The following is a 19,915-nucleotide window of genomic DNA, read 5'->3' on the forward strand; positions in this document are numbered from 1 at the left end:
CAGACCATTAAATGTTTACAGGGCCTTCCTTCCTTCCTTCTTTCCTTCCTTCCTTCCTCCTTTCTCATTCTGTTTGGCACAATAAGCTTTGTGCAGGCTCAGGGAGTGTGAAACATGGAGACTTCTTTCCTTTTCTTTTAGGCAACAGGATACTCATTTTGGGTTCCCATTCCACCTGTGGCAAAGTATGTAATTTTAAATACTTCCAGATAAAATCACTACTGAAGTTAAGCCTTTTTATCATTAAAATGAAGAAATACCTATAGATGCTCTGAAATACTTTCTCTTTGTACTCTGAGAACTTGTCCTCAATTCCTGGAGCCACAGTGAGCTTCACGGGGCCACTTCAGGCCCCCTGTCCAACTTTCCTCTTTCTTCTGCCTCAAGAGAATGTTTTCATTTCCTATCACTTTGGCCAGAAAAACTAGATAGTCAAATAGTCTTTCAACTCTATGGTTTATGCTAGGGATGAGCCTTTAAGAACTCAAAATCCAGTAATTTTGTTTCTTTTAAAATATCTTTCATGAGCTGGTTCTTCTGCAATGGAGAAGGCCAAGATAAAGTTTAAAATTATGAAGAGGAGAGAGGTCACAAAGGATTTCAGGGTCAAAAGACAAACAAAAAATTTTTTTCGGGCGCCTGGGTGGCTCAGTTGGTTAAGCGACTGCCTTCGGCTCAGGTCATGATCCTGGAGTCCCTGGATCGAGTCCCGCATCGGGCTCCCTGCTCGGCAGGGAGTCTGCTTCTCCCTCTGACCCTCCCCCCTCTCATGTGCTCGCTCTCTCTCATTCTCTCTTTCTCAAATAAATAAAAATCTTAAAAAAAAAAAAAAAAAAAATTTTTTTCTTTATGTTCTCAATTCACGGCATAGAAAAGGAGGCAAATGCATTTATTGTAATAACATCTAGACCTGTGTGAGACTCCCAAAACATGTATTTTTAAAAATATAAATCTGAAAAAGTAAAAATTTCCTTAAGAATTCTGTTTTTTAAAGGTTATCTACACATAGATTTTACTGTAAAATGACCTTTTCCAAAAATCGATCAGATTAACATTCATTTTTTTGGAAGGATTTATAAATTGTAAGAAATAATAAAAGCTTATTTTTTATTTTTATTTATTGCATTTTATTACACAGCTTTTCCCGGGGGACTTCAGACATGGATACTGGGATGACAAGAGGCTTTTGTGGACTTCATCTGTGTTTGCTTTTGATTCTAAGCTACTGTCACACTGTTGGAGTGGGCTGCCTTAAATATTTGTTATCTGTGACTTTCTTTTGCCATGAGCATTATTGCTCTAGTCTAGGGAGTAACATTAAATGGCTAAACTGAGATCTTAAAGTTCTCTTTTAATTACATTAGTGCAATTACCAGGCCCTTCCATCAGTTTTAACAATTAAATCTCACATTTCCTATAGCATTGTGGGTCTTAAAGACAGTAACCTAATTCAAAACATTTGTTTTTAAATAAAGAGATTCAGATATAGTGTTTGATTTTGTTAATCCCTATTGGTAAATGCAAAGTTTAGAAGATTTTCAACCATACAAAATAAAAATATCCTGTCAGGGGACAGATTTATTTCTATGAAATGACTCCATTTGGCAAAAACATGTATGTGTTTATATACGTGTGTGTGTGTGTGTGTGTGTGTGTGTGTATGTCTATATATTTAAAATTAGAGATTTGTTACAAATATGCCCACAGCAATTAAATAGAAATAGCTATTTTCACATCTGATTTATAAACCATCTGTGGAGAAGCATCGAATAAAGATAAGTGCTGTTTTCCATATCTAAAATCAAGTAAATTTTGAAAAAAAAAAAAAAGGGTTATGAAACCTCCCGCTTTAAGATTTAAACATTTCTCTTTAGCAGTAATTCATCTAAATTGATGGAGTTGGGTTGATTTTTGGCAAACCTAGCTACAGAGGAAAGTAAGTAAAATTATATGACCAAAGAGAAAATATATGTTGTTTTCTATAAATGGTTAAATTGGGGGGTGATTGAAATTAGAATCAGAAACCTTGAATTTGAGTATTGACTCTACCACAGAATACAATAGTCACATACTTGGGGTGCATTTTAGGTGAAAACAATTTGAGTTACCTGGGAATAATCTCAGTCAATGAACATTTATTTTTCTTTTTAAAATATTTTTAAGCTTTTAATTAATTTTCAAACATCTATTCCTGTCCTATGTTTATAGTATTATTAGCAAATCAAATCAAAAAGAAATCGGCTAAATAAATAACAGCACATGGAGGTGCTGGAATATCATGCAACTTTAAAAATTGCATTGTGAGATGTGTTTAGAATTATGGATAGATATTAGTCATATATTATTAAGTTTAATTATATGAAGTTTTAAAAATAGTACATTCCAAATATCATATACCTAGTAGTTGTGTTTGGGTCTTTTTAGGTATTCAGTTACTCCAAAAGGCATTATTTGAGTGGCGGTTCTTAACAGTAAGCTATGTTGTAGGTTGTGTGTAGCAAATGGATGTAACTGAATTTATCACACGGCTTTATTTTTTTATTTCTTTGTGTTCATTCTTATATTTCTCCTTGCGTGTGCAGAAGTAGAGAAAACTAACTGATGATTAGAAACTTCCAGGAATCAAAATGAGGGTTTTAGAGGGGGGTGGGGGATGGGTGAGCACGGTGATGGGTATTAAGGAGGGCATATGTTGCATAGAACACTGGGTGTTATATGCAAACAATGAGTCATGGAACACTGCATGAAAAACTAATGATGTACTGTATGGTGACTAACATGACATAATAAAAAAAATTATAATTAAAAAATAAATAAAAATTAAAGAAACTTCCTAGATAATTTGAAATATGAAAACTCTCATGAACTCAGTGGCAAACAATTAGAGGAAGAAATTCATTTAATACAGTGCATATTTAATAGAAAAATTAAGATACTGAAACAGTCCTGTTTTTATTTAAATTTCTTTTATTGCTAGCATTTATTTTATTGTATTATATTAAAGCAGCGTAGTCAACATAAAATGTACAGGTATTTCCAAAAACTTTAAGTTTCATTTATTTATGAAATATTTTGAAACCAAAAGAAATATAAACCCACAACTGAAACTTTGGAAAATATTGAAAACTGTAAGTTTAAAGAAGTGCCCTTGTTTATTCAACATTCTCTGGTAATCTGAATTACTATTTCATTTCAGTAAGGGTAAGTTAGACTTTGTTATAGGAATTGGTTCTTTCATACAGAATTTTAATAAACAATAAAGTGTTATTCGATGATTATTAGTTGATAGCTAATATTTACTGTCAGATAGTTTGAACTTCTTTATATGCATTTTTACATTCTAATTATAATGATATATGATTGCATTATGATCTCCTAACCAGAATTCAAACTCTCTTCTAAAAAGTTTTTATTGCATTATAATTACATATGGAAAAATAGAGCATTAGTGCTCAGTTCCATGAATTGTCACAAAATAAATTAAACAGTGCTGTAGAAGACCCTCTTGTGTCACCTGTAGTCACTATCTTGATTAGTTTTGCCTATTTTTAAAACAATAGCTTCACTGAGATATATTTACATACCATAAAGTTCACTCTTTTAAAGTGTATAATTCAGTAGTTTTTAGTATAGTCACAGAGTTGTACATCTATCACCACTAATTCCAGAACACTTTAACTCCCCCAAAAGAAACCTCATTACCATTAGCACTCATTACTCCACTTTTTCAGTCTTTGGCAACCACTAATCTCCTTACTGTCTCTGTGGATGTCCCTATACTGAACGTTTTATAGAAATGGCATTATACAGTGTGGCCTTTTGTATCTGGCTTTTTCACTTAGCATAATATTTTTAAGGCTCATTTATGTTGTAGCATGTGTCAGAATTTACTTTTTTATGGCCAAATAATATTCTGTTACATCATTACACTACATTTATCATTTTATTGACTTTTTGAGTTTTGAATTTTTTTCTATTTTTTGTCTGTTATAAATAATGCTGCTATGAACCTTTGTATACAAATATTTATGTGGGTGTATGTTGCCCTACATTTCCATTCTTACACCAGTACCACAATGTCTTGATTACTTTAGTTTTAGTGTCAGTTTTAAAATCAGGAATTCCTGTATGAGTCCTTCAACTTTGCACTTCTGTTTTTAAGAATGTTTTGATTATTCTGGTCCCTTGTGTTTTTGTATGAATCTTAAGATCAGCTTGTCAAAATCTGCAACAAAATGTCAGCTGGGATTTTGACAGGAATTCATTGAATCTTTAGATCAATTTAGGGAATAGCACCATCTTAACAATATTAAGTCTTCTAATCCATGAACATGGGATGTCCTTCCATTTATTTTTGTCTTTTAATTTTTTTCTTGATGTGTTGTGCTTTTCAGTGCACAGGTCATATGCTTCTTTTGTTTAACTTATTCAGAAATATTTATTCTTTTTTATTCTCATATAAATGTTTTTTTTTTTTTTCATTTTTGGATTACATTGTAGCTTTGTCTATTTTTGAACTTTGTATAAGTGGAATAATTTTGTTGTGTGTTCTTTTTCTTTTGTGTGTCACATCTTTTGCTCAATATTATGTATTTGAAATCTATCTGTGTCACTCCATGTAGCTATAGTGTGTTCATTCTTATTGCTATATAGTTTACCATCATATTACTACATTTGATTTGTTTCTAGTTTTGGGCTATCTTGAATAATGTTACTTTTAACATTTTTTGTACATGAATTTAGGTGAACATTTTATAAATTTGTTCTGGATATATTCCTAAGCATAAGTTCAGCTTTTGAGAGAACTTCAAAAAGCTTTACGAAGTGGTTGTAACAGTTTACAGTTCTATTGGCTAGTACTTCACTTGCTTTCTGTACTAAAAAAGCAGTTTGTATGATCTACATTTTAGTCATTTTCACAGTGTGTAATGATAATCCCTTTGTTTAAATTTGCATCTTTCTCATGACTAGTAATGTTGAGTGTGTTGGTTTTTAATTAGTAATTTTGGATATTCTCTTTTATATAGTGTTTATATGTCTTTTGCCCTATTTTTTATTGAGCTATTTGTCTTTTTTATATTTATTTGTAAGAGTTCTTTATTTATTATAGGTATAAGTAATCAAAATAGTGTGAAACCAGCCTAAGTATAGGAAATTGAGTAGTGGTTCATAATGGACCCCAGAAACAGACCACATGTATACTGTGACTTACTTTATGGAAAAGATTACTTACAGTGGGGAAATGGTCCTTTCAATAACTCAATAATTAGTATTGATTTAATTGATTACCTATCTCACATCATATACAAATATCAATCCCAGAGGATTGAACATCTAAATGTGAAATGTAAAATAATAAAGTTTTATGAAAAAAATATAGGAAAATATATTCATAACCTTGAAGAAGTCAAAGATTTCTTAAAGAGGACACAAAAGGCAATAACTATTAACCATAAATTTAGTGATAACAAATTGACCCCATTAAAAATTAATTTTCTTCATGAAAAGACACTACTAAAAAAGTGAAAAGATAAGACATAAAGCAGGAAAGGATATTTGCAATTTATATATCCAAAATAGGACTGTTATTCAGAATTCAAATTGTTTTAGATATTATATTTGGTAATTTTCAAGATTTTCAGTGTAAAAACATGTTAACTGTGTGTTAAAAAGGATCTTTGCCCTAATTTGGCTGATTTTTAAAAAATCAAGAGAAAAATAGTGGTCTATATATCTCAATAGGTTTTAAATAAATTAATTTTTTTATGTTAGAAATTATTAATCTAAATTCTGTAATTTTCTAAAATCAGCATACTTAGTTGTAATTTACAATGGAAGGAACACATTCATATTTAAAGTTTTTGTTTGTTAAATTAGCTAAAAGCTAAATCTAATTATTTTATTACCTAAACACCCCTAAATTCTATATAAAATCTAATATGCCAAAAGATTCATGGATACATTTTTAGTTTAAAATTTAATTCTATACTACATTATATTCTCAAAACTTATTAGGATCATGTAAGATTAAGTTAATTTTACATGTAAAAATATAGTTAAGAGTGTAATTAAAAAAAAAAGATAAAAACTGTTAGAAAATTCAGTCCAGTAATGCTAAGAACCTGGTATAATGCCACTGAATTTTAAGAATTGAACTTACTTATTTTTAAACATATCTATATATAAAATATATATTTATTTTTAAACATATCTGTATACATATATTTATAAATATCATATATACAATTGTTATTTAAAGATCTTATTCTCAAATTTTGGTTGCAAATGTTGGAACTTTTATAATTATACCTGGGCTGTATCTTTCCATGTCAGTAACTGCTAATTTTTTTAGAACTAGTTATTTATCCCATATAGTTTATTATGATTTGAAACTTACTTTTATTGACTTTCTCTTTTGATTTCAAATTGGTTTTCATATACTTGAGATTATTTTAGAGAACTAATTTTTAAACCTTTTCAAAGCTTTAGAAGTTGTACTAATTTTGTATAAAATTAATTTATTGTATTTACCCCATTTTAAAAATTAATAAAAAGACTTCTGTGATAGCTGTATCATAAGACATTTTTATTTTGTTACTGTTGAATTCATACTGTCAATTTTAATGAATCCTACCCAATTAAAGTGGTGTGCATATTTTTCATGAGTCCATAATCAATATAATCAATTATATTTTTACATAATTGCATAGATATAATTTTATCTCAGGATGTTGGAGGATTAATGCGTTTTTTTTAATATGTTGTAGAAATGCGAGAAGCTGGAGAATAATTTTGATGACATCAAGCACACGACTCTTGGTGAGCGAGGAGCTCTCCGAGAAGCAATGAGGTAAGTCTGGGTCACCATGGCAACAGTCACAGATGTGGTAAAGAAAAAGTCATTCTTCATTATTGGGGGAACAAATGAGTTCATTGCCACCATTCAGCTCTGTTCTCTAAGGTATTAATTTGTCAGTGGAGAGACTTCCCTTGAGGCTGTACTTTGGTTTTGAAGCTGCATAAATGTTAAGCCTCAGTGCACAGTAAAAAATGTAAATGTTTAATTTGTTACTTAAAATGCTTAAGGGGTGTCTTGTTTTATATTTATACTAAACTGTGTGATTGAATGGAAATATTGTTCATCTAAATTCTGCCTGAATATAAAAAAAAAATAAACAGTACAATCGTGGTTAAACTGAGTAGTATTTTCTCCTAATTAATATTTAATTTAAAAAGAGGTACTTAAAATTTCATATTCTGTTAGATTTTATAGGATTATATCAGTGTTTTTAAACTGATTTACATTTTCACACTTTTATAGAGCGTATGGATTAACTTTTTTCAAATATAATGAGATTGATGTTTTTTTTTTCTTTTTTCACTTCTTAACATTACTATTTCTAAATATTTCTCTGAAATCTCCCCAAACTTGATACCTTTTTAATAACTTTTAGGAAGCCGTCTTTAAACCCATCTTTTACTAGACATTAAAAATGTGTGAGAAATAAAACTCATCATCCTTAGAGCTAGAAAACAACAAATGAGATTGATTTTAGAAGTTTTGAGCTGAACATTTCAGTGAGATAATTTCTAATATATTTGTACAGAAATAGTATATTTACCTCTATTTAGCCTATGAAACTACAATTGATTTTTAAAATATATATCCTTCTATCAATGTTATTTTTTTAAGCATCTTAAGGTTAAAAATATTTTAAAAATAAGAGAAAGTATAAACCTATGAGGCTTCCTAGAAGGGTAGCTTGGGTACAATTTTGTTATTGCTAGCACACAGTTACCATATACTTTAGTTTAGAAGCTGCTCTCATTTAGTAACCTTCCTTTTACCATGCAAGCAGCAGGGGAAAGTAATTAAATTTAATAGAAGCTGCCCTCATTTTGAAGCCACTTCTATTTAAAACCACAGGGGGAGGTAATTAAATTTAATGGAAACAGTAGCTTCTACACAAAGATACATGGTACTTCTGTATAGATGATTATGATGTCACAAAAAGAGGAATAATATATTACTAGTACTGAGAAATTACCAGCTGGAGCAAGTGAGCCTATTTTATTGTTAACATCTTCACTAATAAAAAAAGAGGGAAAAATAGAACTGAGTATACAATAGAGACTTTGCTCCTATAAAATGCAATCAGACATTCACAGCAAGTTAGTTTTTAAAAAATAGTAATAAATTAAAAATAAGGTATAAAATATATTGTGGAAAAAGCCAATGCAGAATTTATGAATGAACTCCTGTTTTTCAATATAGTCTTTATCCTGTATCTAAAACTACCACAGTTGTAAGTTGAAGACATCATTTTTGTACATGCTTATTACAATAATTTTGAATATATTAAGTGTGCACACTAATATTTATCTAGAAAACTACAGTTATTCTCTGTATTTTTTGTATCTATTCAGTTTGAAGTAAACACATAGACACACAGGAAGACAAAGAGAATGCCAGCTCTGAAGCTTTGAATAAAAGAAGTGAAGGCCTAAAACATAGAAGGAATTACAAAGGGGCAATGTGAATGAAAATGGATGTGACTGAGGGAAATATAATGAACAAGGAAAGGACATGTAATTAGTATAGAAAATTTGTTATTAAGGAAAACTAAACTGAGTTATGGGAGAACTGTGTATGAAGAGATTATTCTGCCAAATTTGTAATACTTACCATTTTAGAAAACACCAGGATATTCTGCTTTTTAACAAGTAGAGGTGAACTAATAAGAAAAACAAGTATTACCTGGTTGGAGTAACCTGTCAGTCACTCATGCTATCAGATAAAGCAGTATTCTAGATAATTTAAATCAGCTTTTAATTATATGGCTGTATAATGTACTTTGTTTACATAAGCTGCATTTTTTACACATACACACATATTCATAGTGTTTAGATTCACTAAACACAAATAATTTAGTAACCAAAGTATTCAACAATTTAGTGTACTATGGGCCTGCCACTTTTGTTTTTCACCTTTAGGGAATGTAGCAGGAGCTCATTCTTTTATATGTGAGATTATAGAAGCGTGGGAAAAAAGTCGTGATGCTCTGTGACTAAGAGGAGAATGCATAAAAGGGCAAAAATTAGTTGTTCTCTCATCTGTGATCAATTTTTGCCTTATATGAAGGGTGTCTGGATCAAAGAAGACTATGGAGAGGGTAGGAAATTTGATGTAGGCCAATAAGATGGCCAGTTTTGCAGGTAGAGGGAATAGAGTTGAGCAGTCAGAGAGGCCTGCAGGTACAAGGTGTATTTTTGGGAACAGTTAGTAGCTGATGTAAAGCACATTTTTTTCAAGCTCTTTTGAACATATGTTTCCCCATAAAACTTACATAGGCAGAATGTTTGAATCAGTAACATCTCTCCTTATATGTCAAGAATCCTTGGGTGGAAATGAAGCAGTACGAAGTTGGCAAAGATGATGGGAGCAATTCAGAAGCTCAGGGTGCTAGAAGGGGCAGTGGGAAACATATGAATAATTTGGTGAAAACCTCAGCATTGGGGCTGACCTTAGGAGGCTGACTGGAAATGTGTTCGTTACCATATTCTGGAGGCCAGTTACCTAGAACTAGCTTGCCATGATAAAGAATGTCAATTATTTCAGGAAGTCATGTTTTTAAGGAAGTGGAGTAACAGGATTAAATATAAAAATTGGAATTTTGTAGAATTCTAATGGGGAAGAAGTTACAATGTAGGGATAGATACAGTCTTTCATTTATTTAATAAATATTTATTGGGCTTTTGTAATATACCAGGTGACGGGAATATACAAATGAGTAAGAGACAGTTCCTGCCCTCAAGGAGCTAATAGTCTAGTGGAGGAGACAGGTATAAAAATCAAATGCTTGGTGTAAAGACTCAAGGCCCCAGTCTTGAGTCCTTTCTTTGGTTTCCAAAATTCTGTGGTAGCTTTTGTTGGTCCATGGATATGGCCTAGCTCAGCTATGGGAACATTCTTTTCTCTCAGAAGCTTAGCCTCTGTAACAGCCCTTGGGTGGCTCTGGACACCCACAGTGGTGTTCTTGTCTTAAGCATGTCTAGCCTGTAGAAGCTAGAACAGAAGTGGACTGAATCTGAAGATTGACATTTTCTGAGTGCTGTGTTTGGGCACTGTCACCAAGTTGGATATCCCTCCCTGTTTATTAAAGTTCTACTATTTTTATGAATGTAGAATAGGAAAGAGGATTCTGTTCTTGCTCAATTCTCTGTCGTCTCATCCAATATCTCTTCATGGCCAGTCTTTGCCATGCAGTCTTGAACATATCCTTTTCTCAGTATCCCAGCTCATGAATCATTTTAGACCCCTCCTTTGCTTCCCTCTGCACATATGAGGACTTGTAGCCAGCTATCTTAAAACACAAGGGGCTACAACCTACTCTGGAATGTACTGGCTGAAAAAACAGATATCTGAATAGGTTTTAGCTAATCCTAGAATGGGAAAAAAATAATTAAAAAGTTTGTTTTTGCAGCAGAGGGTGCCGTGGAGAGGATGAGAGACCTAGAGAAATCAGTGACCTCACTAAGATAAAGGTGGAAGGGTATTGAGATCAACAAAGCAGGGGCATATGGTTGAGAAATATAGAAATATTTAGAATGTAGATCTGATGAGACTTTGTGGCTTAGCTTCAGTAACTCATAACCCTGATTTAATCTGTGCTACTCTGTTTAAAACCTTTTAAAGTATCCTTACCCTTTTTGAATAAATTCTAACTTATTTGTGTGCGCAACTAGATAGTAGATTCCATGAGAGTAGGAGGATTGCTATTTTGCCCTTGTTTGTATTCTTAGCCTCACTGTAGTATTAGCATAGAGTAGGTGCTCAGTAATTATTTGTTGAATTCTTGATAAAGATAAAGATAAGAAGGAGAATCAGTAAGGGAAGTCAAATGTTTTTATTTTGAATATTTGGATATATATTAATATAGGGAGAGAAAAAAAGGATTAAGGAAGAGTAGGTTTTCAGATCAATTTGAGATAGCTACGGCAAACTCATATGTAAATTTGCAATAAGGAGAGGAAAAATATAATTCTACAACTCAGGAAAAATACTGGGGGTTGATCTGCACATTTGGGACTTGTTAAGTATTTTGATTTTTGTAGCCATAGGAAAGGATGAGATTTCCAAGAATAGGACATCAAATCAGAAAGGAGGAGAGTTAACCAGATGCCTAAGAAAATATTGGGCTTAGGAAAATGTGTGTCACAAAGAAACATATTTTGAGATTTAAAAATTATAAATAACTTTCTCCAACAGAGTAAGCTGGAACTGTAAAATGGTGTGCCTGAGAAGAAAAGGGTGGGTGGCATTCCTGGGCAGTGTTCTGTGGCTCCTGGAGATATCTAGATCAGTAGTGCCCAGTAGAACTTTCTGTGAACTGGAGTAGAACTGTCTTTAGTAGAAATATTCTATGTGTTTTTTTAGCATGATTGCCACTGGCCACCCATGGCTACTAGGCACCTTAATTATGGCTACTGTAACTGAAGAACTGAATATTTGATTTTATTTAACTTTTATTAATCTAAATGTAAATAGTTGTATGCAGTTAGAGGCTGTGATTTGGACAGCATCACCCTACAGGGATATGTTTGAGTTGCTAACATGACGTTCATCCATCTGTCACTAATGGGATTCTCATCAGTGGAGTGAGTGGCTAGGGTAAGGCCAAACCATGTTCACACACATCACACATATACATCATACACTGGCTCTCTCAAAAAATGAAGAGTAAAGGGTAGATTTGTAACATAGTAATGGTTGTAAAACCAAAATTAACAACGACGTGGTATGGAGGAGGTAAGTGACTATTATTCTCTAGGAGTATTAAAAATAATCATGCTCTAGGAATTAATAAAAGAATTTAGTAATGTGGTCAGATTTAAGATAAAGATGGAAACTTCTGAGGTTTTCTATGTATTACCCATAACTAGTTGGTGGTTGCGATGGACAATCCTTAAATTTATTATATTTTAAGGTACCCCAAATCATCGAGGACATGTTGAATCACTCAATAGGTGGTATAAGAGGCAGTTGTTTTGTTATTTGGAAAAAAGAAATCACTTTATATTTTCATCTCACAGATGCTAAAGGATGTTTCATGTATATTAAAGAGCTAAATGAAATAAATGAAACAGCCAAAGTCCACTAGATATGGAAGTGACTTTTTTTTTTTTTTTGAGGTTTGGATGGGGAAAGAGATGATAAGCTAAAAAGTAGCTGAAGAAATCAGTAAGCTTTGCATTAAAAAAGCTTCTGTATGTGGAAAGAAATCATGAAATTAAAAGACAACAGCAGGGTACTATATTGCTGTGTGTTTAAGAGATTCAAAAAGATTAGGAGCTCAGTGGATAATTGGCAAAGTATGATTAAGAAATCTTTGAAAATATTCAACTGTAACAGCCAACAAAATATAAGTTATATAAAAAGTGTACTAATTTCTTGATTACTGACGTTACTGCAGTTCAGTGGGGAGATTTTTGAGCCCTAGCAATGGAGTGGCAAGACACCCATTTCTCATTCTCAGACCTCAAGAAGAGTGGAAATGATTGCTGCATTTAAGGAAAGGATTGCACCAATAAGTACAAAGAGCCTTAAAGCAAACATACCCTTTCCATATTAATTTAACTTCCTGAAATAGATTATGCAGAAGACTTAAAAATTATGGACAACCTGAATCTGTTTCTCAAATTATTAGAATATAACAGCAAACAAATTGAATAGAACCTAGTCATCTACTATTAAGGAAATAAGGAGATGAGTACTATATATGCAATACATATGACTTATATTTATATATATGCATATGATTTTATATTTATATATAGATAGATAAACTTAAATATATTTAGAAAATATATATTTAACATGTATGATATTTTACACACACACACATAATGGTAAATTGTGGCATATTTAATTCTATCTGGATATTAAAATGATCTTCACCACAGTGTTTTTTAGTAACACACGAATCCTCACATTAAAATGTTCACTGAAAAATGCCAGGAAACAAAATTGCATGTAGAACATTATCTCCACTGAATATAAAGAATGCAGAGAAAGAAGATGAGATTAAAATATAGTAAAATAGCTATGATATCTAGGCGATGGGCGAACAGATACTTTTTTCAGGCTTATAATTTTCTGTTCTAAATTTTCTATAATGGAAGCATATTATGAATGATTTGAAAAATAATGAAGTAAGAAATGGAGAAATGGAAAGAATAAAATATGAATACTAGGATAAGTGGTAAAAATCAGATTTTAGACTCCAACTGTGATTTTAGATAAATTAATCTTTTTTAGTCTTACTTTTTTGTAAACTAGGATTAAAAACTTAATAGGATTGATATGAAAAACAACAATAATGTAGGAGAGGATGCTTTGTAATTTATGAAACATTAGTAAGCATTTAATGGTGTTATAGTGATTATTTAAAAGAGTTAGATATGTCACACATAATGGAATTGACTGGAAAACTTCAGTGTAGCCTTAGAATGTAGAATACCAGAGGGAATATTTCTTGTCTAAGTTACACAGAGTTTATGTAGTTCCATAGCTGTGTAGAAATATTGTACAGGATTTCTAAACATCATGACATAAGAAAAAAACATTTTAAAGACAGGAAAAAATGCATCTCTGGGGTAAATCTTTACTGTAAGATACTAGTGAATTTAGAGGTAAAATTCACAACTTCTTTTCGTCATATTTTCTCCTTATCGCTACCAGTTCAACCTTCTTATCATGCCAAAGTGATTTGATTTCTGTATTATCATATTTTGCACCTGTCTTAGACCCTGTAATAAATTCTAAACATCAAGGGTTAACGTGGAACCTTTTTAACATCATGTCTCTCTGTCCCCCTTTCAGTTCCAGAGGCAATAGTGGGATATGTTTAGTACATATATGAAATTGGAAGGTAATTCAATTGAATAACTTGAGAAAAGGGAGTGTCAAATTCTGAAAAAGAAATGGTACATATAGTTCATTAAGATCAAAAAGTAAAAATGTGATATGAAAGTTTTAGACAATGATGTAAATTAATACATAAAAATATAGATTGGTCAGATTTATGGTTATACTTCTATGGCAAGAATATAAATTACATTTTTGGAATATGAACATTGCTAATCAGGGATTAGTATTTTAATTGCAGAGCCAACCAAACCCATTCAGTGACACCTGTTATATTTAGATTATTATTATGGAGATGAACTTCCAGGACATACATGAAATTTATTCCTCCTTTTTGCTTGGCTTCGTCACGTGTTAGGAATTCTGTCACTAGATGGTGATGTTGAGTTGCACAGTTTATGTTTCTGGCTTTTTTTCTGGTGTGTGTAATAGTAATTGTAGGTGTGCCATAAACACAGCCATTTTATACAGAGTTAAACAAAGTATAACTATATAGGCTTGGAAAATAGTTTTAAGAGATACAACCACATTCTAAATATTATTTAAGTCAAAAGGTTAACATTGCTTTAATGTGCTTGTTTCTTTACTTTAGACTCATTAGACTTCGAGAGGTGGAAGAAATACAAATAACAATCTAAACTTTTCATTAAAGACTCAGGTCTTAAGGAGAGATTCAGAGACATTTAAAAGAGGTATTTTCCACTTATTCTCTTCTAGACGTGTTAGTCTAAAAAGTACATCTTTAATTTCACTTCTCTGTTAATATCCAGTGGTAATGGGACTGTTTACCAACTGATCTAAGGGTTGTGTTACTCCTGGTACCTAGCTGCTTATTGTTATAATAATGTTTTTAGTTATATTAAGATTGCATCCCTTCCTAAGCATAATGGATAAACTACACTGGTATTTCTTTAAGTGGTAGTTCTACATGAACTGGAGTAAAAACTGTTTCTATGTAGTTTTGTCTATCTGAATAAGACTTGAAGATAAGAATATTAACATTATCCTACTTAATCTTATTTTTGTAGGTGAATTTGTGTGTATGCATATGTTATGTATGTGTAAATGTGTGTGGTTGTATATGTAATTGTGTACTTTCTATCTCTATCTCTCTCTCTGTCTAAATCTTCCCTTCCCAGTCAGGGAAATCTTGCAGTATGATAGTATTTTGAATTTGGAGATCCTATGCTTTTTAGACGTATCTATTAGGATTACAAAGACTTATGTACAAGAGGGTTCAATGAAATTCTTTTATAATAGTAAAAAAAGGAAAAGGGGAGGAGAAGACAACCTAAGTATTTATGAATAGTGAGTTGGATAATTTAAAAAATGAATGTAAGGCATGAAAAAATTTGAAATGTCATTGAAGTAAAATATAAGATGAGGAAGTATTAACAAAATACTTCTAGTAAAATCATCAGATTGTTAAATAGTATGGAAAGTAAATACATTTTTTTTCAAAAATCTGGATGTGTTATATAATGCCGTCAATGATTACAGATGGCTTAACATTTCATACATATTTTTTTGCTTTCAAAGTTTTCAAAAATAGACATTATAATCATAAATACCATGTATATGTGTGTATCTGTGTTTGTTTTCTAACTATATGAAAAGTTTGACCTGTGAGATTAGATTCAGAAGCAATGTGTTAGTTTTCTATTTTAATCAGATTTCTTGATCCTTCATAATTATATTTCTCCAAGTCTTCTTTCACTAAAGGGATCAGCAAGTATCTCTCTAGAAAGTTACCCCTCCCCCCCACCACGTCAGCAAATTACAAGAGTGTCCTCTTCTATGCAGAGGAGAATATTTTGTCTTTATCATTTCTTTTATAAAGAGGCACATATTCCACCATACCCACAGTAGGTTCCTGCATTTGGTCATCTAACATATGCGTGTGGTGACCAAGCTGAATATCTTAAGATTTTGTGGAATCTAGACACAAAATTATGCTATCACTTTTTCTAGATAATGATGATATGACTACTGTAATAAATAGTACTGGAATACAGCTTAGAAAATGTAGGTTAGGTATTAGGGAAATGATTAATTACCTAAAAATATATGAAATTAATTGCATTTGATTATATATTCTATGTAATTAAGTTTATGCAATTTGTGTAATATGAATATATGTATATATACATACACATATTTTATACACGTATACATATGGGTACACACAAACATATGTTTGGTATCATCTATTTACAGTATAAATTACGGATGTTATTTTCATTCACTTCAGGGGCAAATGAAAGCAAGATTTGTCATTTAATTTTGGATGGACCAAAGATATTTTAATTTTTCACTATTCATGGCAAATAGGAGGGAAGTCCTGTATTAATTCTCAGTAATGTTTATTAATAAAATTAAATATATGCTTAGCATTAATACTTCTGAATTATTTATGGATTTGGTAGTGATTGGTATATATGAATTTGGAACTATGTTGATTTACAAATCTTTTTCTCTACTTTGAATTTTAATTAGAACTTGAATATGAGAAATATTGATCATGTACTTATCAATGATAAAATTTTTTGAAACAACAGCACAGATGAAATCAGGCATAGGTTAATTTAATTATATATTTATAAAATGCATTATCATATTCATTAGTCTAAACATTTGTTCATTTAACCTGGTGCCTACTATGTACTAGACACTATTTAAAAGGAGTATTTATAGAAGTATTTAAAAGGAGTATTTAAAATTGTAACTACCATTTTATGACAACTCAGTAACTTTAGAATGATAAAGCCAGAAAAGAAAATATGAATCACTGGTAAAGTGGATGTTTATATTTAAAACAACAAATTAACAGCAGTATACATAAATAGAATTTAGCCATGCTAACAAAAAAAATTGCATTTTCCCCTTAGTAGCTTAAGACTGTGTATTAAAGACTAGAAAGGAAGGGATACAGCTTTTGTTTTGCTACCAAGGAAAAGTGCAGAGCTAAGTCTTACTCTAGAATGCTTATCATTTTAGATACAGACTTTGAATGAGCAGCTAATAGCTAAAATTATTTAGGAGATAAAAATTGGTACTGTGAGGATTAGCTTTAATTTTAAGTATCCATAATTGAAGTGCCACATTATGATTTTAATGTTATGATAATCTTGTTAACAAGCTGTTGTGTATATACTATCATATTTTAATGTAGTTGCAAAGCTTAAGTAAACCATAAAGTAAATTGCTTTTTGAATCAGGCTTTTACAAGTGGAAAATTAGTGGTTTACATGTTTTGAATACATATTTTGTAATTATGCTTGGCATTTTCTACAACTTAAGAAGAATAATAGAATGGGTTTATAGATAATACATTATTGTTCATAACACATTGGCATCTTTTGTTATTGCCCATTCTAATTAGCTTGGGTTTATTCCACATGTACTATAAAATAATAACTGATTCTATTTCTTTTTCTGTAATAGTCTTCTCTTCTGGAAGATATACATTGTAGTTTAGTTATGCTATTTCTCATTTCTCAATTATCAGCACATTAACTTTTAACAGAAAATTAATACCTTTTCTTATCTAGTATTTGTACAGGTTATTATGATATATACTGAATTACAGCCATTGGGAGTGTTTGGGTTTATTAATCTTTGGGGAAGGGAAAAAGTGTCTTATTCTGATAATTGGTGAAGATAGTAAGTTAGACTTTTTTCTGACTTTGTTACTTCAGTTGACAAATAACAAAGCATGGCAATTCGATAGTCTAAAATAGAAATAAGCACACTTGTGGGGCACCCAGGTGACTCAGTCGGTTAAGCCTCTGACTCTTGGTTTCAGCTCAGGTCGTGATCTCAGGGTCCTGGGATGGAGCCCCATGGCAGGCTCTGCGCTCAGCAGGGGGTCTGCTTGAGATTTCTCTCTTCCTCTCCCTCTGCCCCTCCCCCCTGCTCATGCTCTCCTTCTCTCAAAGAAATAAACAAAATATTTTTTTTAAAAAAAGAAGAAGCAAACTTCTACATAAATGTCCATATAGTAAATACTTTCCACTTTCTGGTACATACAGTCTCTGTTGTTGTTATTCAGTTACGCTGATGTAGTGCAAAACCAGACACATAGACAATATGTGAACTAATATGTGTGGCTGCATTGGTGTGGCTGTGTTCTAATAAAATGTTACAGAAACAAGCAGCCAGGTGGATTTGTCCCATGGGTCATAGTTTATTGACCTCTGGTTAAGAGCAGACTTGACGTAAATCAATTAAAATAAATTTCAGGTGCGCCTGGGTGGCTCAGTCAGTTAAGTGTCTGCCTTTGGCTCAGGTCATGATCTCAGGGTGGTGGGATCGAGCCCCGCATTGGGCTCCCTGCCCAGCAGGGAGTCTGCTTCTCCCTCTCTCTACTCATGCTATCTCTCTCAAAAAAATAAATAAAATAAAATAAATTTCAAAAAACAATTTGGTAAATACGTTAACGAATTTGTGATTGTCTCTGATAGATTAATACTGAGAAATAGTACGAAGCTCTTCCAATTTTATTAACAAAGATGACTATAGAACATTTACTGAGTGTCATTATTTCCCAGTTTCTGGGCTATTCCTTGAAATTGAAGAAGTTGCACTTCCTAGATTACTCATTCAAGTAAACAAGCATAATTCACAGATAAATCACCAATTGCAATTGTAAAATCACCAACATGCAACCAATATGAGGTCTTGGTGTCAGTGCCACTGAATCAATTAAAATTAATTTGTTGTGTTTATGGTTTAGAGTTAAAATGTGGACTAACCACTGAAGAACCATCTACATTATGAAACAGTATAATGTTACTCTTCATTTTGGCACTAGTTTGCCACAGTGTGGTACCTATAAAAATACAACACTGTGATATCTTAGTTTGTTAATTATTCTTATAAATGTGTGAAGAATCATGGCATCTACTAAAGTTACATACATGATATCTGATATTGATTGGAAAATATTGTGATATGTTCCATGAGCCATTATTTTAACTCCTTTATAAAGTTTTATACCCATGGAACCATCAAAGGAACTGCCTTCATTTCAAAAATTTAACCAATCTATAGATCTGTGAATTATAAATAATTGATTTTCTTCTAGTCCACAAATAACTTTTTTTAGTATTAAATGAGATGCCATATGGGATACTCTGAGGTCTTTTTAAAAAATGCTCTTGATGTTTAAATTTCAGTCATCCAAATGTTTTCCAAAGAACCTCCTAAGAAAATTAGTTTAATTTAGTACATTTCCTAACTTTTAGCCCTACAGTTCTCTCCCATTTTAAGGGCCATTATTTTGGAATGCAAATAGAAGAAATAATAGTCATTTTATTTTGAAATCTTCCATAATATCAACTTTCATCAAGTTTTAGTGCAAATGGGTGTTTGTCATTGGACTACAGAAGTAATACTTTTAATGGATATCAGTGCTGTTTACAGACCAATCATCTTGCCAATATCTTCCTCTATCTTTCAGGAGACTTTAGAAAAATCTTTTTATTTTCATTATTATTTTTTAAGATGGGAAAGAAAAATGATTTACAATAAGGTTAAATTACTTACTGGTATTATATTTGTCATTGTCATATTTTCCCCCCATATTTCATTTTTCCTTCATCCCCTTAGAAATTATTTATAATTTCATATTCTGTGAGAGAATATTGCTTGAGACATTTCTCACCCAGGGGTAAGAATTGTGTTGAAATTTAAACAGTTTGGATGAAAAAGCTGTTTTGCAGATCAGATTTTTTCTTTTTAAAAGAGCGAAACAAGTATAAGATTTTTTTCCATGCAAAGAAAAAACTTACTGGGTTTGACACATAATTATAATTAAATGACTGTGAATAAAATATATTAATAATTTATTATTTTTTCTTTTTCAGTTTTTATTTAAATTCCAGTTAGTTAACATACAGTGTAATATGAGCTGCAGGTGTAGAATTTAGTGATTCATCACTTACATACAATACCCAGTGCTCATCACAAGTGCACTCCTTAATACGC

At 31.6% G+C, this 19,915-nt stretch overlaps 1 protein-coding gene across 2 annotated transcripts in view; it reads left to right on the forward strand.

Annotated features, from left to right (window-relative positions):
• Positions 1-19,915, forward strand: part of DPYD (dihydropyrimidine dehydrogenase) — a 794,994-nt gene that overhangs the window by 91,431 nt on the left and 683,648 nt on the right. For both annotated transcript variants that reach the window (XM_078072719.1, XM_036111511.2), the window contains exon 3: positions 6,768-6,850. In XM_078072719.1, coding sequence (XP_077928845.1) covers positions 6,768-6,850 — 83 coding nt within the window. The remainder of the gene's footprint in view (positions 1-6,767; positions 6,851-19,915) is intronic.

The sequence above is a fragment of the Halichoerus grypus genome, chromosome 5 (assembly GCF_964656455.1).
Source record: "Halichoerus grypus chromosome 5, mHalGry1.hap1.1, whole genome shotgun sequence".
Lineage (NCBI taxonomy): Eukaryota > Metazoa > Chordata > Mammalia > Carnivora > Phocidae > Halichoerus > Halichoerus grypus.